The 26605-nt window shown below is 39.0% G+C and overlaps 1 protein-coding gene across 2 annotated transcripts in view; it reads right to left on the reverse strand.

The window, feature by feature from the left end:
- Window positions 1–216: 216 nt before the first annotated feature.
- The window catches only part of SLC6A13 (solute carrier family 6 member 13), a 215582-nt gene continuing 189193 nt past the window's right edge, over window positions 217–26605 (reverse strand). For both annotated transcript variants that reach the window (XM_053718822.1, XM_053718821.1), the window contains exons 11-15: window positions 25515–25652; window positions 16043–16145; window positions 1402–1502; window positions 1130–1300; window positions 217–793 (exon numbers count right to left, since the gene is read on the reverse strand). In XM_053718822.1, coding sequence (XP_053574797.1) covers window positions 686–793; window positions 1130–1300; window positions 1402–1502; window positions 16043–16145; window positions 25515–25652 — 621 coding nt within the window. In that variant the 3' untranslated portion in view covers window positions 217–685. The remainder of the gene's footprint in view (window positions 794–1129; window positions 1301–1401; window positions 1503–16042; window positions 16146–25514; window positions 25653–26605) is intronic.

The raw sequence follows: 26605 nt of genomic DNA on the forward strand, positions 1-26605 counted from the left end.
TGAAGCATGCAGATCAAGATTTGAAACCTAGCCTGTGTTTAAGTGAAGTAGGGTTGGACACTGTACTATAACAGCTGATCTTATAAGATCTCTAGATAAGACTAAAAAAGCAAGTTTGAGATGAAACTGGGATTCTGGAGATCAATGTTAAGGACACGTCCGAGATTTAAAAATAGAACATGCTGCATTGTAGAACTGAATGATAAACAGAATGCATGGTGTTAAGTAAATGTTTGATAAATAATGTGATATGGATACACAGGTACACATAAAGTTATTATTACATATATGAATGAAACATGCTGATTACTGAAGGGCAAAATTTGAGGGACAAGATCACAAATAAGAACATAAAAATGTCAGATTTCTCCAATGGATCATTTGTGTTTTACAAGAAGTGATCCTTTGTTTTTTTCCATAGAACTGTGGTCTTTGTTTGGATTATCTTCAGAAAGTCATGAACAAAACAAGTCTGCATCCTATTGCTAAAAGTATTATACTTTAAAATGGTAATGACCCAAGAAAATCTCCAGAAATGTGTTCCTGTTTATTTGGTCCATTCCAAACTCCAAATGTTCTCCAGACATGGCCTGACCTAGGGACCTCTGCTACAGTTCACTGCAGTGAGTCAATCCTTGTGAGTGTAAGATAATATATATACAGTATTTCTATATCACAGCTATTACTAGCATGGAGACTCATCTAGCAAAATTCCTCCTGTATTTGTTGTCTGCTGTTCACGTTGAGGCTTCTGTGGTAGATCAGGGTCTGGACAGATAAGCTGACGAAATCGCTGTAAAATAAAAAATATATGTGGTCAGATGAGGGATGTGCATAAGAACAAGGAACAGTGTTCTAAAAGTGGGAAGGAATACTGAGGTGGTAGTGTAAGTCGTTGGAATCAAACTAGGAATAATAAATTGGAATGTTATTTTAGGATGCTATCAGAGAGCGAGAATATTGCTGGGATGGGAACCTGCTATTAGAGATTTCATTTAAAAAGAGGAATACTCTGGTGTAAGAAGCAGCTGGGGGAAGAGCAAAAGAGTAAAGTCTAAATAATATTTATTTGTAATAAAGGTCAGATGTTGTTATAGAGTTGTTAGGGATGTTGAGTATGCATCCTTACCTCAATTATAGACCCTTTAATTGTAGACATCTTGTAAAAGACCCAAAGTGGGGTGCACACCATAGAAGACAGAGCAAGCAGCCAGCCCAAAGCATCCCCCCACCATGGGTATACGTAGCGTTTATTATATTGAAGAGGGGTGTACTTCACCAACGAAAACAGGAAAGTGGCCTTAAAAGAGAGGTCAGACATTAGTGACTTGTCATAAGATTCTAACCTTTCCATCTATTGTATTTAGTTCTTTAACCCCAAACTCCCCATGATTCTCTTACCAGGCATACTGCAGGAGTAACAAAAAGCCAGCAGTATTTGATTATGGGTAAGGGTCTATATCCAATCATATGTTCCACGTTATCATAAAAGTTATCAGCTCCTGAAGAAAGAAAAAGGAAAATTGAGGTGTTACTACCAGAATCTCATATATGGAGGACTAGAAGCTATTACATTGATTTAACTGCTTATGTAGCAATAACAAATCCTAAAATTCTATGCTAATGATGATTAGGCCTTAGGTCAGTGTGTCTCAGAAGATTTCACTTCACAACACCCTTTACCAATTGTTTTTTTTTTTTAATTAGTTGATAGTGTTCAAATAATGTATTGTAGTCTATGGCCCACATGTTATAAAGCGAGTAGACAAGCTTCTCAACTTAAAAAGTTGTCTGCTCGCCTTTGCGGTATATGAGCAGTGGACTCTGTTTGTACGCTGCCATATGTATCAGTATACGCTCAAGTGAGAGTGTAAAGCCTGCCCCTTCTCTCGCATGACCAATCACTTGAGAGAAGGGCCTGTCAATCACCGTGAGCGAGCTAGGGGTGGTTTCTCTCTGTCACATCAGAGGTGGCAAAGATTGTAAGAAACATAACCACTGCTTCTTGCATTGCAGGAAGCAGACTCGTATGTGCAAAAACAAGCAACTTATGCTGCTTCCAACATGGAGCCAAATATATGGATCCATACAAATTCATTAGAAGAGTTGTGCAAAGTGCCTTGCTTCGGTTTTGTAATTCAAGACCACTCAAATCCATAAAAAAACTTATACATAACTAAAACACAACAATTACAAGATTATGCAACATTTTATGAAATTGTAATTCCACAAACATTATTATTATTATACTTTATTTATGAAGCGCCAACATATTCCGCAGCGCTGTCCATGGATACAATTCATTTAAATAAATCAATAATATAAAACTTGTAAGAGACAGGACAAAATTTACAATCACATACAGGAGGAATTGAGAGACCTATTCCCGTGGGAACTTACAATCTAGAAGGGTAGGAGGTTGAGAAACAGGAGGTGAGGACTGCAAGATTGAGAAAGATGTTAATGCAGAGTTAGATGAGGGAAATGTTGTTAGGTAAGGGAAATTAATTTATTATTGAGTTGGGTGGTAGGCTTCTCTGAACAGAAAAGTCTTCAGAGGGCATTTAAAGGAAGAAAGATTTGGGCAAAGCCTGACAGCACAAGGGAGAGTGTTCCAGAGGGTAGGTGCTGCATGACAGAAGTCCTGCAGTCTAGTATGAGAGGAGGTGATAGTCGCAGATGCAAGGAGCAGGTCATTGTTGGATCTTAGTGGGCGGGCTGGAGTATACTTGTTGATTAGAGAGGAAAGGTAGAGGGGAGCGGTGTTGGTAAGCGCTTTGTATAGAAGGATGAGAATTTTGAATTTAATTCTGCTGTGAATGGGGAACCAATGAAGGGACTCGCAGAGAGGTGCAGCAGATACAGATCAACGGGAAAGGTGGATCAGCCTGGCAGAGGCATTTAGGATGGATTGAAGGGGGGAGAAGTGGGAAAGAGGAAGGCCAGTAAGTGGGTTATTGCAGTAGTCAAGTCGGCAAATAAATTATGGTACTTGTTAAAGACTATTACATACAGTAGAATTGAATAATCAATAATGTATAATAATAATAATGCAATAACACTTATCTGAGAAGTATTTTCCTTACTGGAATGGACACCATAGAAAAGTGAGTTTAATAGATAGGAATAAGAGCCTCAGATAGAAAATTAAGTGGTCAAATAATTGTCACATTGGTTGCTTGACTACTTTTAATTTTCCTAATATTTTTTGTGATTACCTCTATGTATTGGTATTGCAAAACCACCATTTTTGAATTTTATATTACTTGGTTTACTACAGCAGCTATTTTTGTGTCATGGTGCATGATATATTTTGGTTATACAGATGCTTACGGAAACCTCAGTATCTCAGGATGGTCCTAGCTCCTTGAAACCAAAACTGGTGTCTAACGCATATCAGAAGGTACATGCACATATATAAACATGTTGCACATTCTTGTTACCTACAGCCTGATGCTCTAAAGCTTTCCGTTCACATGAGATTAGAAGTCTCGGCAGTACAGCGAGGCCCCTCAATAAAATTTAGAAACATAAATTTATCTTGAGACATGTTTATGTCACTATGTAGTGTGAAGGAGAGACTCATATATTAAAATAAAAGATCTAAAAACAAATCTCAAAGATTTTGTGTGATTTCTCTCTAGATCCAGATCACAAGTTATAAGGGTTAAAAGGTATATGGTATATGCAAGGTGTTATAATGCATATATACATACATATACATGTCTAAATATGTGTACGTATGTATATATACAAGTCTAAATATGTGTACGTATGTATATATACACATGTCTAAATATGTGTACGTATGTATACATGTCTAAATATGTGTACGTATGTATATATACACATGTCTAAATATGTGTACGTATGTATATATACATGTCTATATGTGTATGTATGTATATATACATGTCTATATGTGTGTGTATGTATATATACATGTCTAAATATGTGTATGTATATATACATGTCTATATGTGTATGTATATATATATATATACACACATGTCTAAATATGTGTACGTATGTATATATACACATGTCTACATGTGTGTACATGTATATACATACATATATACACATATATACACATGTATGAACATATATACATATTTATATATACTTTGGAGCTCTCTCCACTCAAATACCTGAAAACATGAAAAATCATTTTAAATCAATTGTAATATTTAATAATGTGTTTTACTGTGTATGTCCTGTAAATATTTTACTTTCCAAAGGGGAAAATGTTCTAAGTATTTATAAATCAATATTCCTATATATACTGTATATATATATCTATCTGCATATACCTATACACATATATATATAATATGTTGATTAATATAAAGTCTGGCACCAGAAGTATTGAAAACCACGTGCTTTAATAAGTTGATAGCAAGTGTGCAGTGCTCAGAGGTATAAATAAATTAATTTAAATAAGAAGAAAGAAAGCTCCCTAAGAAGAGAAATTAAACATTTCCTCACAGTTCAGTATCCTGCACACAACCTGTTACGGAAACAAATTAATTAAATCAGCAGAGCAAAATATTTGCATTAATGATCCTTATTAAACTAAAGCCACACAGCAATTATGATGATACTTCAAAAGTCCAACCAGGATAATAGATGCAAGGGTACTCTTGGAAGTCCAGGGAGCTCCCTAACAATAACACACCAGACATAGTAGTTAAACCTCACAAAATAGATGCTCCAAAGCAAAAGGGCTGCAGTACCAAAACTTCCTTTAGAATCTCCATTCCAGAGCAAACCCAACTATTTCAGGTGGGCACCCCCTCGGCTGCAAACATGTAGTGCCAATATTAGGATGGGTAAAGAGTGCTAGAAAGTGTACTCACATATCCAGTGCTGTACGTATCCCATTAGAGATGCTTCCTCTCTAAAAGAGTATAGCTAATAGTGAGCGGTATGATACTTTATCCTCCTTTGGCTGTCGCTGGCCTCCACGGCTCTGTTCTGCCAGACTTACATGGGGTTGCTGGTGCCACTCCAATCCTGCTGTACAGAAACTCCACGGGTACTTGCTTAATGCAGAGTTTTAAGGAATTAAAGGGACAGTTTACTCAAAAATGTTCTCCCCTTTAATTTGTTCCCAATGATCCACTTTACCTGCTGGAGTGTATTAAATTGTTTACAAGTAGCTCCTTTACCCTTATATTGGCATTTGAAATAGTTGATTTAGCAAGTGGTATCCCCACCTATTCTGAAAGTTTGTGGCCGCAGGTCCAAGCTATAGATAAGCTTTGTAAACACAGCCAGCAGAAGAAATTACACTCCCAGTGAGATATAGCAGAGATAAGGTAATACAATGATGATTACTCTGCAGTTGGTAAAAAAGCAATTGTAAACACATTAAGGGAAAAAATATTTTTCAGTATACTGTCCCTTTAATAATTGTAGGGGCTCCGGTGTGTGCTGTGGACTGATGCTGTAGCTGCTGCTACATAGCAACTAGAAATTCTTGTGTAATGATAAATGCCGATAGCATATGCTGTTAGCATTTAGCGAGGTCTAGCGGACATTATTCGCTACAGCGAATCATGTCTGCTCGACCCTTAGCAAATCTACCACCTTAGCATCACATTAGCAAGATACATATGTATGTGTGTGAATTTGTACTTTCATGTTTTGCATTTAATACTCAATAAATCTAACAACAAAGACTTACCTAAAAAATGAATTATAATTTGTTTTGACACATAATTTCATTACTTATGTACCTGCTTTTACTTTACTTGCCAAGCTTGTATGATTTTCATAGTTCTGGCAGGAGCAACACAGCCAAATAGAGGGTGTATTGAATGAGACTTACACTTTTATGATCTTGGAGTATTGGCTGTGGGTTATCACTGCTGGGATATGTTGGATCAAGTGCTCAACTATACAGCCCCTAATTGACAGTAATGCTCCTGAAAGAAAATAAAAAAGAGAAGCACTTGTAAAATGCAGAAAAGCAAGTGTTTTTACAGAAATAAAAATAATATTTGCAAAGGCCAAATTAATTGTTGTCAAACCTTGTTGAAGTGATATACTCAATATAACACATCACTTACACATCTGTTTTTTATTTAAAGTTGTATAATAAATATAATTGTTGCATTGAAATAGCACAAATTCCAAATGATTAAAAACACATCTAGGAACTTACTTCTTTACTTTTTTTAGGTTCCCATTCCAAACAATCAGAAATCCCATGTGAAATCCATTACATTATTTTTTGTGTGCTTCAGAAATGTGAAAACATTTACCTCTGTTTGAAACCTTACTATATCCCATTTATCACAAAGTTTCCAAATTTGTAGCATAAAAACAAAACCGTACATGAGCACAGATTGAAATTGGTATTCTAATCAATAAGAATACCTTTCTAAAGTAGCTTTTCACATGAGTTGACTTCAGTTTTGAATAGAAGCATTTCTGCATCTGCAATAGACTCATATTAGTAAAAGTATTTCTTGTAATAACTATCTCTGTTTTAGTCATTGGAGTGGTGGCATTTCCAAAAGTTACTTCGGAGGGCACTTCCAGTCCCAACACATTACTAGCCAACACTGGCTCTCCGAGCAGGCACAGTGTTTGCAGAAGGATGCACAGGGCATTACTAGATATTGTGTATGTCTTGTGTAAAGTAAAAGCTTAATCTTAAAGTCTTACTTTAGATTAAAGGGCCATAATACCCAAATGTTTAAACACTTGAAAGTCATGCAGCATAGCTGTAAAAAGCTGATTAGAAAATATCACCTAAACATCTCTATGTAAAAAAGAAAGATATTTTACCTCAAAATTTCCTCAGTAGTCACCTCCCATTGTAAAGGATTTCTAAGCAGCATATTAGTATGTCTGTCCCGGGACAACTGAAAGGATGAGCTTCGTGCACTCTCATATTATTTCACCAATCAGGTAAAGGAAGCTTACTATGAAATCGCATGAGAGTTAAGTCAAATCTCATGAAATCACAGTAAGTGTTCATGACCTCAGCACTGCTGATGCTGATTGGTTGCTGTTCATTTCTTCATTTTTTTTATTTTTTTACCTGCAGCTGGGAGCAGCTGAGTATAACTTCTTACACAGAACTTACTCTGCTGAGCTGAGGAAATTGTGAGGTAAAATATCTTCCTTTTTTACATAGAGATACTCAGGTGATATTTTCCTGTCAGCTTTTTACAGTTATACTGCATCAGTTTCAAGTGATTTAGCATATGAGTATTATGTCCCTTTAAGCTGCAAATAGCATGCTGCTCCCTTTCTTGATCATGCAGCAGGAATGGTAAAACAGTTATTTTAAAATGAATAGCATTTCTGGCCACTTTGAAGTGGCTGCCAAGCTCTGTCCATTGTTGACATGATGATCTGGGCTGCATCTAGGCACTCTGCTGAATAGAATTGACAGTCTATTGAATCCAACTAATGAGCCTTTTGTGATTGGATGTCATATGCAGCCCAGATAGTGATGTCATCAGTGAGAGGAGCTTGGCAGCCATTTCAAAGTACAACACAAAACAAAGGAGCACCTTCACGGGAAATGGTGTAAAATAGTAATCTTTATTCCGAAAAAAGTTAAAATTCATGCATAAGCCACAGCACAGAAAAGTTCTAGGGATAATGGTCAAATCCCAGTGACCCACTGACGCGTTTTGGCAGTTAAGCCGTAATCGTAGTATGACAGCCTGGATATCGTTTGTACTGAATGTCTAAAGTGGTCTTGTGAATAGCGGCGTTTGGGTAGTGGGAGACTGTATGGACATTATTTGTGGGGACCCTCTAGGTGCTCAGCAAATTGTGGTTTGAGCCATTTCAACGTGTCCAAAAACAATATTCATTTTAAAATAGCTTTTTTACTGTTTCTGCTGCATGATATAGAAAGGGGTGCAGGAGGCTATTTGCAGCTCCACAAGGGGAGTTTAATGGCGAGTTACTCAGTCTAATATTATTTTGGATTTTCTTTCTCTTTCAGGATGACTGATATGTACAAACAAGGGGTACGGCCATGGGATCCAATGTCGTCCCATCATATGCTAATCTCTTCATGAATGAATTTGAGGAAAAGGTAATCTATGAGAATAAAAATTTCATCAAATATGGTTCCATATGGTGGCGATACATAGATGACATTTTTGGCATATGGTGGGGTGACAGTGGATGCCTTCTTGAGTTTGTCTATGAATTAAATACTTATATGGCAGGGTTATAATTCACTGTTGATTACAATGAGGAAACAGTGACATTTCTGGATACTAGAATGTGTAAAGATGGCAATATGTTAACTTTTGATATATATATATATATATATATATATATATTTATAAAGGAGACAGATAAGAACACCCTCCTTCAATATGATAGTTTCCATTCAAGGCCATTGGTTAATTCTCTGCCTAAGAGCCAATTGCTTTGAGTAAAAAGAATTGTCAGTAAGGATAAAAACTTAGAGAAAAGATTAGAAGAAAAGTCCAAAAATTTGTGGAGAAAGGGTACCCAGAGACCTTAGTATCCCAACATAAGGAAGTGATACTAAAAAAAAACCATGTACCTAGAGGTAAACCCAAAGGGGAAGAGAGGATGTTTTTTGTGCCCCAATATAATCCAATGAGTAATCAGATCTCAGGAATTATTCGCAAACATTGGCACGTATTGAGTACATTTAATGAGGGTATTAAAATATTAAAATCTCCCCCTCTGATGGTTCATAGAAGAGTAAAGAATCTGAGGTACCATTTGGTGAAGCCAGACATAGGCCCCAGTAAAAATAAAAGGCAAACTTATCTCAGTACTAAGAAAACAGGTAGCTATCCCTGCCTTAATTGCATGAGCTGTAATTCTATTATTAAGGGAGAAAATTTATATCACCCACATGAAGGAAAGAAGTTTAGGATACATGGTTATTACACATGTGAGACTACATATGTAGTTTATTTAATTAAGTGTCCGTGCGCCCTTGTTTATATAGGGGAGACGACACGTAAAGTCAGGGATAGAATGAGCCAGCACCGCTCAAACATCAGATGCAACAATCGTGAGGCCCCCTTTCCAGTAATTTTTTAGAACAGGGACACCAAATTAGCCAACTGAGGTGGCAGATAATAGAACATGTACAGCCCCATAGGAATGGCATGGATAGAGAAAGGCTTTTGAAACAAAGGGAGGTTTGGTGGATTAACAAATTAGGAAAGTTGGTACCGAAAGGGTTAAACAACGATTATGATCTTTCATTATTTATGTAGGCATTATGTGAATGTAGGATCTGCATATGTAACAAAGGTATCATATAACTCTGTACATTTTTTTAATTGTTTTACAAATTTACTTTGATACTGTAACAAATATCCGATTTAAATGTTTCTTGAATATATGGTAACTTAGTTGGTTGTATTAGCTGTCAAAAGAGAATATGTAAAGCATCCACTAGATGGAGCTATTTCATAAGAAATTAAAGGGACATTCCAGTCAAAATATAAATGCACATAGATTTATTGCATCTTTGAATAGAAACGTATTTGCAATATACATGTATTGGCAAACATGCTTCTATTAAGAGTTATCACTGTTTTAGTGTTAACATTTTTCCCTGCACGTGCATGTGAAGCATAGCTAGATATTCTCACTGCACACACATTTAAAAAAATACAGCTGCTCAGATAATCAGTGGGGCTTGTATCATGTCAGTAATTAACAAATTGATTAATTACCAGATGGTACAATCACTTTAGGCTCTCTGAACAAGTGTTGTGTTTAAAATGCTGGTGCACGGTGCATACTTAAATACACTTTTGAAACAGCTATAGCTTGTATTAGAAGCATTTTTGCTAATGCATATATATTACAAAATTGCTTCTGTTCAATATCGAAATGCACCCATGTGGTTTCCAATTTTGGCTGGAATATCCCTTTAAAAGGATGGCGTGAATTATGAGAGTTTAAGAGGCAGCTTAACAGTCTGTTTTAACCTATGCATGATAAAGGGGTCTGTCCCCAAAATGTCACTGTTTTTTGCTATTTTTATGCTTGAATAAAGATAATTTTAACGTTGCTGCTGTGGACACTTTGTTGATACTGCAGCCTAATGTAAGGTAAGACTTTAACATGAACAAGGTGTAGACTGTTCCTTTAAGATATTAAATGCACTAGGTACATTTTAGATTTTACTATAATGCCACCACCTGATCCATGGCTTACTTATTTTGAAGGCCCATTTTTTTAGAACTGTAAAACCAGTGGTTATTTTTGTAGTTGTTTAAGACTAATCCTATCTTAGTCCAGGGAGAATTTTTACAGTAGATACTTTTCACAGTAGGCAAATAACATAGAATGTTTTAAGAACACTACAACATCCTCATCAAAATTAAATCTATGTCCCTCTGTTTCTCAGACATACATAGAATACAGGCTTTGGAGCTATTTTTGTCCCTCTTTACCTCTCCCCTTTGTAAGAACTATAACAGTTAAGGAGCTTGTCCCTGGTTTCCTTCCTGCAGCATTTCAATGTGAAACCAGGGACTCAATGTCTGCCTTGCCTCTACCCACACTCCACCAAAATCTGCCCATAAAATACCAGAGATGCTGCCACTTCCAACTATGGTTCTGTCCACAAAAACATCACAAATCCACCCACTATTTATTTCTTACACAGCCCAGGAATCCCAGTCCCAGAAGCTATGTAAATAGATTAAAAACTCTCAAAAGTAGCCTGTAAAAATTGAAATTTTTTTTTTATCAAACTGTAAGAATGAAATAGGACAACCTCAGATAAATAGTCATATAGTAGTTGTGTCCTGCATCTCATGACATGGTGTCAGAGGTTCTGGCCTGTGCTTCTGTTCCTGATCGATTACAATGTCAAAGTTTACCCCACCTGAGCCTTTTGACTTCTCTCAGCCTGCAGCTTGGCCCACATGGCGTCAGCGGTTTCAGCGCTTCAGGATCACTTCTAAACTGATCAAGGAGAGTGGTGAAGTACAAGTTAATTCTCTTTTATACTCTATGGGGAAAGATGTGGAGCCAGTGTTCAGTGCTTTTACTTTCCAAGAAGGGGAAGAATTTAACTTTGATATAGTTATGGATAAACTCAGTGCCCACTTTGTGCCCAAAAGAAATGTGATTCATGAGAGAGCTTGTTTTCACAAACGTAATCAGCGTGTGGGAGAATCTGTGGAGTCATTTGTGCGCAGCCTGTATGAACTAGCTGAATTCTGTGAGTTTGGTGTTGCTAAAGAAGAGCAAATCAGAGACAGAATAGTTATTGGAATTGCAGATGCTGAAGTCTCCCTGAAGCTGCAGTTAGAGCCTGATTTAACATTAGATGGGGCTATTAGGATGGCCCGCCAGAGTGAACTGGTGAAAAAGCAAAGTGCTGATCTGAGGTCTGAGAGTATTGTGGATGAAGTGCAACAGTCCAGGAAAACTGCTAGTGAAAGGCACAGTGTGAGCGGTAGATCTAAAGTACTGGAAAGGCCTAGAAGTGGATGGGCGCAACATGGCCGATGCACACGGTGCTACCGCGCCCATGATCAGAGTGTTATATGCCTGGCCAGAGATAAAAGATGCAGAAAATGTAACAGAATGGGCCATTTTGAAGTGGTGTGTAAAACTGAATACATTAAGGAGATGCAGGTGGACAGTGACCAGGGGGGTCTGGAAGTGTCTTTTGTGGGGTCCGTTGTGGAACGGCCAAGCTCAGAGGAAGATTGGAAAGTTACTTTTACTGTAATGGGAGCCAAAGTTGATTTTAAGATTGACACAGGAGCAGATATCACTGTAATGTCTTTTGCTGCATTTATGAAAATGCCTCGACAGCCCCAGCTGGTAAAGGTTACTACAATCGTCCATAGTCCTGGTGGCCGAATTGATTGTGTGGGGAAATTTCTTGCCAGCTGTGAGTACAAGCAAATAAAGTTCTCTATGTGGGTGCATGTGATTCGAGGTCAGTGTGTTAGCAATTTATTGAGCAGAAAAGCAGCCTGTGACTTTGGCCTCGTGGCCAGAGTGAATGAGATTTCTGAAGACATGTTTGGCGAGTTGGGCCTACTGAATTGCAAACCAGTCCGAATAGCACTTAAAAGTGACGCAGTCCCATACAGTATTTCTACTCCCTGTAGAATTCCGTTCCCGCTCATGCCTCAAGTGGAGAAGGAGCTTATGAGCATGAAGTCTATGGGGGTTATTGAAGAGGTTGTTGAAGCGACTGATCGGTGTGTCCCCATTGTTCCAGTTGCAAAGAAAAACGGAAAGGTGCGCATTTGTATGGGCCTGAAGAGGTTGAATGAGGCAGTGAAGAGAGAGAGATTTGTGCTGCTGACATTAAAAGATATAGCTCCAAAGTTGGCTGGGGCGAAGTTCTTTTCCACATTAGACGCTTCTAGCAGCTTTTGGCAGATCCCCCTGGATCCAAAGTGCCGCAAACCGACTACCTTTATCACACCGGTAGGTCGGTTCTGCTTCTGCAGACTCCCCTTTGGGATATCCTTTGCTCCTGAAATCTTCCAAAGGGAAATTAGTTCTCTCCTGAGTGACCACGTGGGCACAGCGGTCGACATTCTGGTGTATGGTTGAAAATAGCAAAAAGAGAGAGAAATTATTAGGACATATGTAAATATCCCAAAAAAGCAAGGGAAATAATAGCACACGAAAATATATTTTTAGAAAATTCCAATTTCTTTATTTAAATATCCCACATCACATTCAGTGATTAATCTATTCCACCAGGCTGCGGCAGTTAGAGTGACATCTTACAACAAGGTATACGTAAAGCTAACAAAATGTCTCATTACCTATGCATACGTATGCAAACTATAATTGCCTCAACCTATAGGATAACATATATAGAGAGATATATACAGTGTGATAATAAAGAACACTCCTATATTATGTTAAAGGGGTCAAGCTAACAGCGGTATGTCCTGCAAATAAACATAAGAACAGCTTAACAGTCCATGTCCCCACTGTAGATGTAAACAATGGCTCCTGAGACCATATAGTGGCAAGTCACGGAAGGTATCGGTAAAGTAAAGGACCGCAACAGTTCCTGCTGCACACTAGGTCACACCGATACACAGCTTTATGAATATAAGGCAGAAAAAGGACAGTACTTATCTTTCGTCCTTCAAAGTAAAGTTGCGATGGAACTTTTTCCTGCTGATCCGTAATTCCTTGGCGTGTGACGTAACCCCCAGTGGGGGTGGCCAACTCGTCACTGCAGCTCCAATTGGTTCCTAGCACATGAACCTGTTTCTATTGGTCCAGGAAAATCCAAAGGAGAATTAACCAGTCGCACTTCTGTATATCCTTATCAGGAAATCCAAAATAGATACCAAGCTGTATCGCTGATATGAAAAGTTCTTTGCACACCTTAGTAGTTAATCACCACCTCTGTTAGCTGTTCTCAAGCTCCACAATAGATTCACAGGCATACTTCATGCGCTATTGTTTCAGCGCAGATTCACAGTCCACAGACTTGTCCTGTTATTTCAGAATCAGCAATAGAGGCTTATTTGTACTGGAATAAGACTTCAGCTTTTACGCATCACCAAAAAGACCTCAGAAAGTTGTTAACTTTTTTCTGAGGTGCTATACACACAGCAATATTTTCTACTCTCTCAGACTTAAATATATTCTGGTGTATGGGTCTACAGTGGAGGAGCATGATCAGCGTTTAAGTTGTGTGCTACAAGCTATCGAAGAGTCTGGGTTGAAGCTGAATAAAGAAAAATGCCATTTTAGGAAAACTGAATTATGTTACTTTGGGCATATCATCAATGGGGACGGCATCAAGCCAGACCCCGAGAAAATTTGTGCTATTGAACAGATGAAAAGTCCTTCTGATGTACATGAGCTGAGACAGATATTGGGCCTTGTAAATTATGTGGGCAAGTTTCTTCCAGATTTATCAACAGTTTTACACCCTATCACAGAGTTGCTTAAGAAAGACGTTGCCTGGGTCTGGGGACCTTCACAAGAAAAAGCTTTTATGCAGGCCAAGTCCCTGCTGGCGTCCGCCCCAGTGCTGGGGTTCTACGACCCTTCAAAAAAGACTGTGGTTAGTGCCGAGGCAAGCAGTTATGGGTTGGGGGCTGCTCTCCTGCAGTTAAATGAAAATAAACTACAGCCCATCGCCTACTGTTCCCGCACACTGACGGCTGCGGAGTCAAAATACGCTCAAATTGAGAAAGAGTGCCTGGCGGCAGTTTGGGCCTGTGAGCGCTTTCAGCGTTATCTAGTGGGTTTGGAGAAATTTAGTCTGGAAACTGACCACAAGCCGCTAGTCTCTCTAATCAACTCTTATGACATTGACAAAACACCCTTGTGATGCCAGAGACTTTTAATGAGACTGCTCAGGTTCAATGTTCAGGCAGTGCATGTGCCGGGGAAAGAACTGGTTGTGGCGGATACACTATCCAGGCTCCCGCTGGCTGCTGCTGAAGAATCCTCCACAGAATCTGATGTGAAAGTGTATGTTGATTCAGTTCTGGCCTCTAAGTCGTTTTCTTCAAGGAAACTGGAGGAAATAAAGAAAGAGACATATTTGGACACAGATCTGCAAGAGGTTATAAAGTACATAAAAGAAGGGTGGCCCGAGAGCCGGGCAGCCTGGATGTCTTTAAGTGCTTAGCAGCCAGAGAGGTCGCAGCTCACGGAGCTGGAGGGTTGGTGCTGTTCCAAGACCGCATCGTAATTCCTGTCAGCATGAGGTAGGAGATTTTAAACAGGATTCACGATGGCCACTTAGGCATTACAAAGTGCAGCAAAAGGGCAGCTACAGCTGTGTGGTGGCCTGGGATCAGCTCCGACATTGCAAATCACGTGTCTAAATGTGCCTTTTGCCGGGAACGCCGGCCTACTCAGAGAAACGAGCCCTTGATTTCTACTCCACTGCTTGCGGGGCCGTGGCAGAAAATAGCTGATGATTTGTGTGAACTGCATGGAAAAAAGTTCCTTGTTGTGATCGACTACTATTCCAGGTATTTGGAAATTGCACCCCTGAATGATATCACAAGTCAAGCCGTTATCATTCGCCTGAAGAGCTTGTTTGCCCGGTGGGGCATTCCAATGGAGCTGTATATCTTTGCCTCCAGCGGACTCTAATTCACCATCTTCTGTATCAGAGGACAGTTCATGCAAAGTTAAATCAAGTGGAAGAGTGGTGAAACTTCCGGCCCGATATAGGGACTGACTTTAGCTAGAACAGTGACCGGAAGTATGGGCAGAATAATCCCATGGTCACTGTGGACTAGGGTAGTCTACCCCGATGTCCAAGTCAGGATGTAATTTATGTGTTTATATTTTCTGAACCTATTTGTTTATATATTGTTCGAAAAAAAAATGTTGTTGTATACTCTGTTCGTATACCTTGTTATTTGTTATATTCAAATGTATGCTTTGCCTTTGAAAAAGGGGAAGATGTGATGAGAGCAGGATGTGATGTCACTAGTTGGGGGCGGGGCTTAGGTCCGGTAGTCTGTGTCGCAGTTAGTTAGTGAAATCAACCTGACTAGATGTATGTTTCTATGCTCTGTAATAAAATAGAGTTGTACCATCATTGCTGTGTCCTGCATATGTCCTGCATCTCATGACAGTAGTAGTTTTTGGGACTAATAAAGAGACAGAACTTGTGTGTGCAAAATAACGTTGCAACAGTATAACCAATACGATTACTTGTATTAAAGGGACACTAAAGTCAAAATCAAACTTTCATGAGTCAGATAGAGCGTGCACTTTTTATACACTCCCAATTACTTCTATAATCAAATTTTGAACATTCTTTTTATATACACACTTTATGGGCACCAATCCCTACTGAGGATTTGCAAAGTTCATAGGGTATACGTATACTAGTCTGTGACTGGCTGATGGATGTCACATGAAATGGGGGCCAGCAAATGGGGGGGGGGGATAAATTTGTCAGAAAAAAAATCTACTTCTTATTTGAAATTCAGAGTAAGTGTTATTGCATTATCATTTTATTATGCACGTGTTAATTATACAATTCTAATGTATTTAGTGGTGCTCTAAGCAATATGAGATTACTTACCATATACCCAGGCAATGCAGACTGTTTCAAAAATAGCCACAAATAGCAGGCACATTCCACTAGCAGCGTAATAGTCAAACAACTGAAAGACGTACATCCCTCCCTGTGCGGTCAGTGGGAAGTGAAGAGAAGAAGAGAAAAGAAAAGGGTTAAAAAAAAAAAAGGGACAAATGTCAGGGAAATAAAAACAAATGAATAAAAAGGAGAGAATAAATGTGATATGCCATTGAGTCAGGGAGTATAGCAAATTTTATAAACCAGTCTTATTATCTTATTTGCACAAGTAAAAGGGACAACGTACTCTCACGCATATCAAAGCATCATTTAAACATGTTGAAAATATTTTTAACCTGAAAAATGTTAAAGGAACATGAAGTGCAAAATTAAACTTTTCCTGCTTCAGATGATCATATGATTTTACTTGTATTATCTTTGTTCTCTTGGATCATTTGTTGAAAGGCATACCTAGGTAGGCTCAGGAACAACAATGAACTACTGGTACTTAGCTCGTGATTTGTGGCTAAACATGTATGCATTTTGTCATCGGCTTACCAAATGTGTTCAGCTACCAGTAGTGAATTGCTGCACTAAAGCTGACTTTACAGTGTGTATAAGACATTTGCATGGGTTAAATACATAGCTCCATGGTAAACAATAGTGCAACAATTAAATAGTCTAATATATTAGAGCATTTTCTTTTTACAATACCATGTAAAAAGGGATATGCTCTGTTCGCCTGAGTTCATTCAGGATAGGAACATGCACTTTCCAATAAACAAAAAACTGTAACACATTGAATACAGCATCACTTTTAAGCTACCCATGTATAACTATTATCTTACCATTTTCTGATTACTCCTTTTAAGGGACAGTGTACTCTAATATTTTCCCCCTTTTAATGTTTTTCCCATTATCCATTTTATCTACTGGAATATATTAAATAGTTTACAAATAGATCCTTCACCTTTATTTTCCCATTTGAAATAGCTGGTTTTGCCTAGCATTTCTGAACTTAAAGGGACATGAAACCCATTTGCTTTCTTTCATGATTCAGATAGAGGATACAATTTTAAACAACATTTCAATTTACTTCTATTAGCTAACTAGCTTCATTCTTTAGATATCCTTTGTTGAAGAAATAGCAATGCACATGAGTGAGCCAATCACACGAGGCATCTATGGGCAGCTACCAATTAGCAGCTACTGAGCCTATCTAGATATGCTTTTCAGAAAAGGATACCACGAGAATGAAGCAAATTAGATAACTGAAGTAAATTGGAAAGTTGTTTAAAATTGTATGTTCTATCTGATTCATGAAATAAATATTTTGGGTTTAATGTCCCTTTAAATTTTAGCTACACAATCGTGTAAACAAGAAGGTTTATATAAAATAATGATCCCAGTGGGGGGCTGTGACAGAGAGGTACTAAAATGTTCATTTTTCATTGCTCTCTTTAAGGCCCTGATGATCAAAAGTGCTGTAGAGAAAGTCGGCGAAAAATTCAAAAGTGCCAACATTACTGTTTAAATGCAGCATTGCAGAGTGGCATTTTACTATACATCGCAATGGGTGAGGATGCTGGCAAAATATTCCAAGCAGCATCGGCACCGATACTGATAATTATTATTATTATTATCATTTATTTGTATAGCGCCGCCAAATTCCGTAGCGCTGGGTACAATGATAGGGGTATACAATGACAAAGATTTGTGATACAATACAAAACATAACAAGACTAAACAAATCTAGCACAGGAGGAAGAGGGCCCTGCTCCGGAGAGCTCACAGTCTATAGGTTTAGGGTGCAGAGACATAAGGTTGGGGTAGCTTGTTACATCGTTTGTATTTGCAGCAGTGAGTCAGGCAGTTCATGTACATGTATTAGCTTGGTTCGGATGAGGGATGGAGGAGAGATGGTAAGCCTCTCTGAATAGGTGGGTTTTCAAGGATGGTCTGAAGCTATACAAGGTTGGAGACAGTCTGATGGAGCGGGGTAGAGAGTTCCAGAGGACAGGAGCAGCAGGTGCGAAGTCTTGGAGGCGGGAGTGGGATGTAGAGATAACAGGAGTGTAGAGACGTAGGTCAGAGGTTGATCGAAGAGGACAGGATGGGGAGTATTTCACGATGAGAGAGGAAATATAGTTGGGAGTTAGACTGTTGAGTGCTTTGTAGGTTAGGGCTAATACTTTAAATTGTATTCTGGAGTGTATGGGGAGCCAGTGTAGAGAGCTGATGTAGATCGTCGACTTAGGTGGATGAGTCTAGCAGAAGCATTCATAATAGATTGGAGGGAGGAGAGGCGGTGTTTTGGAAGGCCATTTAAGAGTAGATTGCAATAATCAATGCGTGACAGGATGAGGGAATGAATAAGTATTTTTGTAGTTTTTTGAGTAAGGAAGGGACGAATTCTGGAAATGTTGCGTAGGTGTGAACGGCAGGATTTGGTAAGCGTTTGTATATGTGGGTTGAATGTGAGTTCTAATGTGACCACAAGCGGACCTGGGGTGAGGTGTTGAGAATAGAGTCTCCAACCATCAGAGAAATGTCAGGTGTCGGATGTCTCGAAGAGGGGGGGGGGATAAGAAGCAGCTCAGTTTTGGACAGATTGAGTTGGAGGTAGTTTGAAGACATCCAAGAGAAAATTGCAGAGAGGCAGCCAGAAATCTGGTTGAGTAAAGAGGGAGAGATATCAGGAGAGGAAAGATAGATTTGGGTATCATCAGCATATAGGTGGTACTGGAATCCAAAGGAGGCTATAAGTTTTCCAAGGCAAGATGTATAAAGAGAGAAAAGCAAGGGACCCAAGACAGAGCGTTGCGGTACTCCAACTGAGAAACACTCAACAGAATCCGCTCTTGCTAAAGTAACAAATGACCTGTTATCATCTAAAGATATGTTGTTAAAGGAAACTGAAAACGAGCGGTTTGAAAGATATGATGCAAACCAGGAGAGGGCTGTGTCTCGGATGCCAAATGAATGTAGTATTTTTAGGAGGAGAGGATGGTCAACTGTGTCAAAAGCTGCGGACAGGTCAAGAAGAATTAGTAAGGAGTAATGGCCTTTTGCTTTAGCTGATAACAGGTCATTTGTTACTTTAGTAAGAGCGGTTTCTGTTGAGTCTTTAGGGCGGAAACCATATTATAGTGGATCAAGTAAGGAGTTAGTTGTGAGAAATTGAGTTAGCCGATTATAGACTAGTCGTTCCAATAATTTTGAAGCAAAGGGAAGTAAGGAGACCTGTCGATAGTTAGAAGGCGTGGAGGGGTCAAGCGAGGGCTTTTTTAGGATTGGTATGATTGACGCATGCTTGAATGTGTCAGGAAATGTGCCAGCAGTGAGATATTGGTTAAAGTGATGAGTTAGGGTAGGGGTTAGTGAAGCAGAGAGAGAGGGAATAAGTCGTGAAGGAATAGGGTCAAGTGGGCAGGTTGTGAGATAAGCCGAGGATAGGAGTGCAGAGACCTCTTCCTCTGTTACAGGAGGGAAATAGCATAGATTTTTGTTAATAGAAGAGGTGGGTAGGATCGCTGGGTTTGCGGGGTGCGAGGTGCAGATCTCTTTTCTAATGGTGTCAATTTTATTTTTGAAGTGATCAGCAATAATTTGAGCAGTGAGGTTGGTAGTGGGCGGGGGGGGGGGGGCAGGCGGACGTAGAAAGGAGTTAAAGGTTGAGAACAGTTTTCTGGGGTTGGATGCGTGAGATGATGCAAGGGAGGAGAAATAGACTTGTTTTGCCGGGCTGAGCGCAGAGTTGTAGGACTTAAGGGTGAATTTATAATGTTGGAAATCAGCAAAGGTGCGTGATTTCCTCCACTGCCGTTCAGCAGCCCGTGAGCATCGTTGAAGATATCTGGTCTGTTTAGTGTGCCACGGTTGCCGTTGAGTGATTGATGTACGTCGAAGAGTGGAGGGTGCAGTTTTGTCAAGTGTTGATTTTAGTGCCGAATTATACTGTAGAGTCACAAGGTTTGGACAAGAGAGGGATGAAATGTCAGAGAGCAGAGGAATCAGTTAAGTGGAAAAGTCTGTGAGATCCAAGTCATTTAAATTCCTGTGAGTTAGCAGTTTTTTTGGGGGCTTGCAAAGATGTAGCAGGTAGAGTGAGAGAGAAAGTTAATAGATGGTGGTCAGAGAGAGGAAAGGGGAAGTTAAGGGAGTTGGAAACAGCACAGAGATTTGTGAAGACCAGGTCTATGGAGTTGCCTTCACATTGTGTTGGAGATGTTGTCCACTGGGACAGGCCTAAAGAGGTGGTAAGGGATAGAAGTTTAGAGGCAGCAGGCGTGTTAGGCTTATCAAGGGGTATGTTGAAGTCCCCTAAGATAAGAGAAGGGACATTAGAAGAGAGAAAATGTGGAAGCCAGGCTTCAAAGTGGTCCAGAAATTGTGATGCTGGGCCAGGGGGCCGATAGATAACTGCAACACGAAGCGCTATAGGAGAGAAGAGGCAGATAGCGTGAACTTCAAAAGAAGAGAAGGAAAGAGAGGGGGGTGAAGGAATGCAGTGAAAGGTACTGTGTGGAGACAGGAGAATTCCTACTCCTCCTCCTTGTTTGTCTCCAGGCCTGGGAGTGTGACTGAAGTGCAGGCCGCCATAGGACAGAGAGGCTACAGCAGTTGTGTTAGAGGAGGAAAGCCAAGTTTCAGTGAGGGCTAACAGGTTAAGTGAACGTGAAATAAATAGGTTGTGAATAGATGTAAGCTTATTGCATACCGAGCGTGCATTCCAAAGGGCACACGAGAATTGGGGTGTACTAATAGAGGTGCAGTTAATGAGGTTTAGAGGGTTACGTGTGCAAGGTGTATGAGGTGTCATTTGGGGTAGTGATCTGAGGGAAGCAGAGGGTGGACCTGGGTTAGGCGAGACATCCCCAGCTGCAAGAAGAAGAAAGATGGTGAGTGAAAGGAGTTGAGATAATGTAAAGTATAGGATCCTGTTTAAATATATAGCACAGAGCCTAATAAATATACCTATGTACCCCTAAACCGCCATAACCCACCGCAATAAACTTCCTGACCTATTAACCCCTATACCGCCAATAGCCCAACACAATAAACTTCCTAACCTATTAGTCTCTAAATAACCACAACCCCCACTACAAACACCCCCTAACCTAGTAACACCTAAACAGCCGCAACCCCCCAACGCAAACACACCTAACCTATTAACACCTAAACAGCCGCAACCCCCCAACGCAAACAGACCTAACCTATTAACTCCTAAACTGTCACAACCCCCAACGCAAGCACCCCCTAACCAATTAACCCCTTAGCCACCATAACCCCCCCAATGCAAACTACCCCAACACTACTTAACTACCCCAACAGCTAACCTCCCTAAGACCCCTAACATAACACACCATAAGCTACACAAAATAACAAACTCTAACATTACAAAAATAACAAAAAACACATTACAAAAAGAAACAAAGCACTACCAAATTTTTTAAAAAAAAAACAGTTACTCCTACACTAAAATTATCCTTAACAAAATAACAAATCCTACGCTAATACTAAAACCTAGTTTAACGATTCCCCTGAATTAATTAAGCTCCTTTACTTGGCACAAAAATCCCTAATCTAAAACCAAAGTAACCCCTATCCCCCAAATAAAAAGCTTATTTTAAAAAACTAAACTAAAAATTTCCCTGGTAAGGGCATTTTGTAAGGAATAGCCCTAAAGTAATTGCAGCTCTATTGCCCAATAAAAAACCAGCATATTCTTAAAAAAAAACCAACATATTCTTACAAAAAAATACATACAGTATTCTTAAAAAAAAATACATATTCTTAAAAAAAATACAACTCTTTTGCATAAAACCCCTAACCTAAAAAAAATCCCAATCCTAAAAAAAAAATTGCCCTAAGAAGGACAGTTTGTAGCTCAATGCCCTAAATTAATTACAGTTATAATTTTTTGGGGGATGGGTTCTCTTTTTTTTTCATAGGGTTTTTTTATTTTTTTTGTCCAAAAGAGCTGTAATTACTAAAGAACAATGCCCTACAAAATGGCCTTCTTAAGGCAATTTTTTTTAGTATACAGATTTTTTTTAAGTTGGGGCGGGGGGGTCTGGAAAGAGCTGTAATAGCTTTAGGGCAATGCCCTACCAAATGCCCTTCTAAGTTAATGGGTTACAGGAAGATTGTGTTATTGGTGGTTTAGGGGTTAAATGTTAATAGGTTATAGTAGTGTAAGGGTTAATTGTGTAGCTGTGTTAGGGTGCGGATAAGGGGTTAATAGTTTAGAGGGGCAGTATATGAATATACATTGTTTAAATGCTCATTAATTTAAGTATTGTATAGATTTTAAACATGTTTTTTTTTCCTGTGCTTAAAATGTTTAAAATCTATACAATACTTACATTAATATGCTTTATACAGGTAAGTGCATATTATTTAAACATTGTATATACATGTATTGAAATAGCTCCTATAGCTATAATAGGGAGGTCTTTTGTTGTTGCTATCTTTATTATTCAGGTATAGCAAAGACATGAAGAAGACGTAGGCATTCTGTTTGAGTTAGCTGGGCATTCCAGGGGAGTAACCTACATTTCTCTTGGGAAATATCGCCAGTAGTGCAATATATTCCATTCCTGGAGTACCGGTTACAGGTAGGGTTTTAGCCATAGATATAAGGAGGGTGGTGCATATAAAACATACCCCACACTCCTAGGGGGCGCTAACAATAAGCAGCAAACAGTAAGCAGATATATACAGATAATTAAGAGAATATACAATAAACCTAGCACACTTATATCAGATTATTAGAGATGATATGCTCACAAGTGGACCCAGATGATATTAGTATAATCAAATAACAAAAATGTCCACACAAAGAATAATCCAAAAGAAAGAAGGCAGCTCTCTGTCATAGGACGGTCATCCTGGTGTGGCGTGATCTATAAGAGAAAGAAGCACAGAGGCGCCAACATGGCCTAGTAACGTCACGGCAGTCAGATACAAAACATCAGCAGGATAGGAAATATACTCACAAGCGTAGCGCACCCAAATGGTGCTATTGTGGCAGCCTGGAACATCAAACAGTGGTCCAGCTCACTGGTGTCTCCAGCCAGATAGAGATGATCCTTGGCGAGGGCCTATCCTATGATGCCTATAAGGGCAAAAAAGGCACACACATAGCCCAGTAACGTTTGTACACCAGATATAAAAGGATTCAAGGTTGTACTTACAGGAAACAAAGCACCACCAGGTGCAATATCAGCAGTACTGGGACCTCTCAGCCGCCCAGTGGACTGTGGAATCCAATTTGCAGGATGCAGAAAATCACCACTTTGGAAGATAGAACTAGCACACACACTCTGCCCCCAAACAGGAGCAGAATAATTGTGATAAAGCAAGTGTATATTTAAAAACTTTTATTTTAAAAACAGCAACATGTTTCTCAGCCACCACAGGCTGTTTCCTCAGGCTATGTTAACAACACTTGCTTTATAAAGACAATAGAACACATAAAACTAAATCTGATAGGCTAATTAATTTCTAAAGTGTGAACACCTGTTGCACAGGTCAGCAGTTGGTAGGCATGGAAACCCCTATATACAAAGCTCTCATATGTAACACAAACCATTTTGAGCAAATCCCAAATAAGAATAGATATCTCTGTATTAACCTCCATACCTTTGCCATACCCAAAATAGACAATAGCAATAACCTTGTAACCCTTCAAATTAGGATTAAAAAATAAAAAATGGAAAACAGTAATATAACAATCACAATAAAAACATTTGTTATACACCTCAAAATAAAATAATCAAAATATGTACAACAATATAATATACCCCCATAAAAAACATAAGCAGGATACATGTATTTTATTATGTGATTATATGTAGAATAGAGACTATTAAATACATGTATCCTGCTTATGTTTTTTATGGGGGTATATTATATTGTTGTACATATTTTGATTATTTTATTTTGAGGTGTATAACAAATGTTTTTATTGTGATTGTTATATTACTGTTTTCCATTTTTTATTTTTTAATCCTAATTTGAAGGGTTACAAGGTTATTGCTATTGTCTATTTTGGGTATGGCAATGGTATGGAGGTTAATACAGAGATATCTATTCTTATTTGGGATTTGCTCAAAATGGTTTGTGTTACATATGAGAGCTTTGTATATAGGGGTTTCCATGCCTACCAACTGCTGACCTGTGCAACAGGTGTTCACACTTTAGAAATTAATTAGCCTATCAGATTTAGTTTTATGTGTTCTATTGTCTTTATAAAGCAAATGTTGTTAACATTTTAACATAGCCTGAGGAAACAGCCTGTGGTGGCTGAGAAACATGTTGCTGTTTTTAAAATAAAAGTTTTTAAATATACACTTGCTTTATCACAATTATTCTGCTCCTGTTTGGGGGCAGAGTGTGTGTGCTAGTTCTATCTTCCAAAGTGGTGATTTTCTGCATCCTGCAAATTGGATTCCACAGTCCACTGGGCGGCTGAGAGGTCCCAGTACTGCTGATATTGCACCTGGTGGTGCTTTGTTTCCTGTAAGTACAACCTTGAATCCTTTTATATCTGGTGTACAAACGTTACTGGGCTATGTGTGTGCCTTTTTTGCCCTTATAGGCATCATAGGATAGGCCCTCGCCAAGGATCATCTCTATCTGGCTGGAGACACCAGTGAGCTGGACCACTGTTTGATGTTCCAGGCTGCCACAATAGCACCATTTGGGTGCGCTACGCTTGTGAGTATATTTCCTATCCTGCTGATGTTTTGTATCTGACTGCCGTGACGTTACTAGGCCATGTTGGCGCCTCTGTGCTTCTTTCTCTTATAGGGTTTTAGCCATGTTTGTCGCACCACCTTTTCAGTGGCGAGACGTTACAGTGTGAGGCAGATAGTGTAGGTTTAGTTACAGTAAGGTTTGGTATGCATTATTTGAAGTGTTACTACATAGAAAATGTGTTTGGTTTAAGTCAACGCACTGTCTGTGCTGCGTAGGAACACTTCAAATACGCCTCCCCAAGTGGCGATGTCGGCAGAGTTTTGCAGAAGCCGCAATCCCTATTATTTCCTATGGGAGACACATTGCCACTCATCGGCACTTCACGGGTCCACCCCATGCTTTGAATATCAAGGCCTTAATATTGGACTTTGAATAAACAATAATAAAAAGATAAGGAGAACTTTGTGTAAATAATTAGACAGATAACATAATGAGGTATTCTCTCCCTACAAGATCAGCCTGCTGTATTGGGTTGTGGTTTTAATTAGCAAAAACAGCTATTTCATAAACAAAAATATACTTAAAGGAACAATTTCTCATACATTTAAAACTCTGCAGCTGGTATAACAAGTAATTCAAAATACATTAAGGAGAACCAATTTTCCAGTACACTGTCTCTTTAATAGAGACTTTCTGTTCAATTATTATATTATGTAATATGGCTCCTGATGTCCCAAAGACCAATGCCACATGCCCCTTTTTCCCTTCATACCTCAGTAAGCATTACAAGCCCGATCAGGAAGGAGAATGCGCAAACTACCAAGATTAGCAGCTCCCGGCGGTTCTTCTTGCGGAAAATGCTGGGATACATGTCAACCAGTGCAGTAACCAGGCTCTCCACACACACGAACTGTCAGCAGCATCATGGGAAGATAACAGATGCAAGAAAATAATCACATTGTAACAGTCACTTCAAAATGTAATTGTCAGATGTAAGATAGGCTTGTTAAATGCAGATGCAAGTGATCTCTGATCTGAAGTATTAAGAGACATTAAAGGGACAGTTAAGTCCAAAATTTCATGATTCAAATAGGGCATGTCGATTTAAACAACTTTCCAATTTACTTTCATCTCCAATTTTGCGTTGTTCTCCTGGTATTCTTAGTTGAAAGCTAAACCTAGATAGGCTCATATGCAAATTTCTTAGACCTTCAAGGCCTCCTCTTATGTGAATGCATTTTCACATTTTTTTACCACTAGAGGGCATTAGTTCATGTGTGTCATATAGATAACATTGAGCTCATGCACGTGAAGTTACCTAGGAGTAAGCACTCATTGGCTCAAATGCAAGTCTGTCAAAAGAACAAAAATAAAGGGCTGGTTTGCAGAGGCTTAGATACAAGGTAATCACAGAGGTAAAAAGTGTATTAATATAACTGTGTTGGTTATGAAAAACTGGGGAATTGGTAATAAAGGGATTATCTATCTTTTTAAACAACAACAATTCTGGTGTTGACTGTCCCTTTAAGTTTGTATTTTAACATAACCTGCCATCCTGTTGTACTAGTCATAAGCTGCCATCCTGCTGTACTAGCAGGGATAGGCAAGGTGTCTATACACGGACACTGGTGTCCGTGACTAGCCCTTGCAGTGTCCGCCACAACCTTAGTATATCTTTTCATTCTGATTAAATAATAGGAATGCAAAAAAATATGTAGTGTGAATAAAGTTAGTGGCTTGTCAAGAGACTGCTAGCGATATTGGGTGATAAGTTATGGAATAAATAATGCCTGAGTGAAATACTGGATGTGTATCTGCCTCTGTATAATAACACCCAGCTCTATACAAAGACACAGTTGTGAC

This window comes from Bombina bombina, chromosome 6 (genome assembly GCF_027579735.1).
Source record: "Bombina bombina isolate aBomBom1 chromosome 6, aBomBom1.pri, whole genome shotgun sequence".
NCBI lineage: Eukaryota > Metazoa > Chordata > Amphibia > Anura > Bombinatoridae > Bombina > Bombina bombina.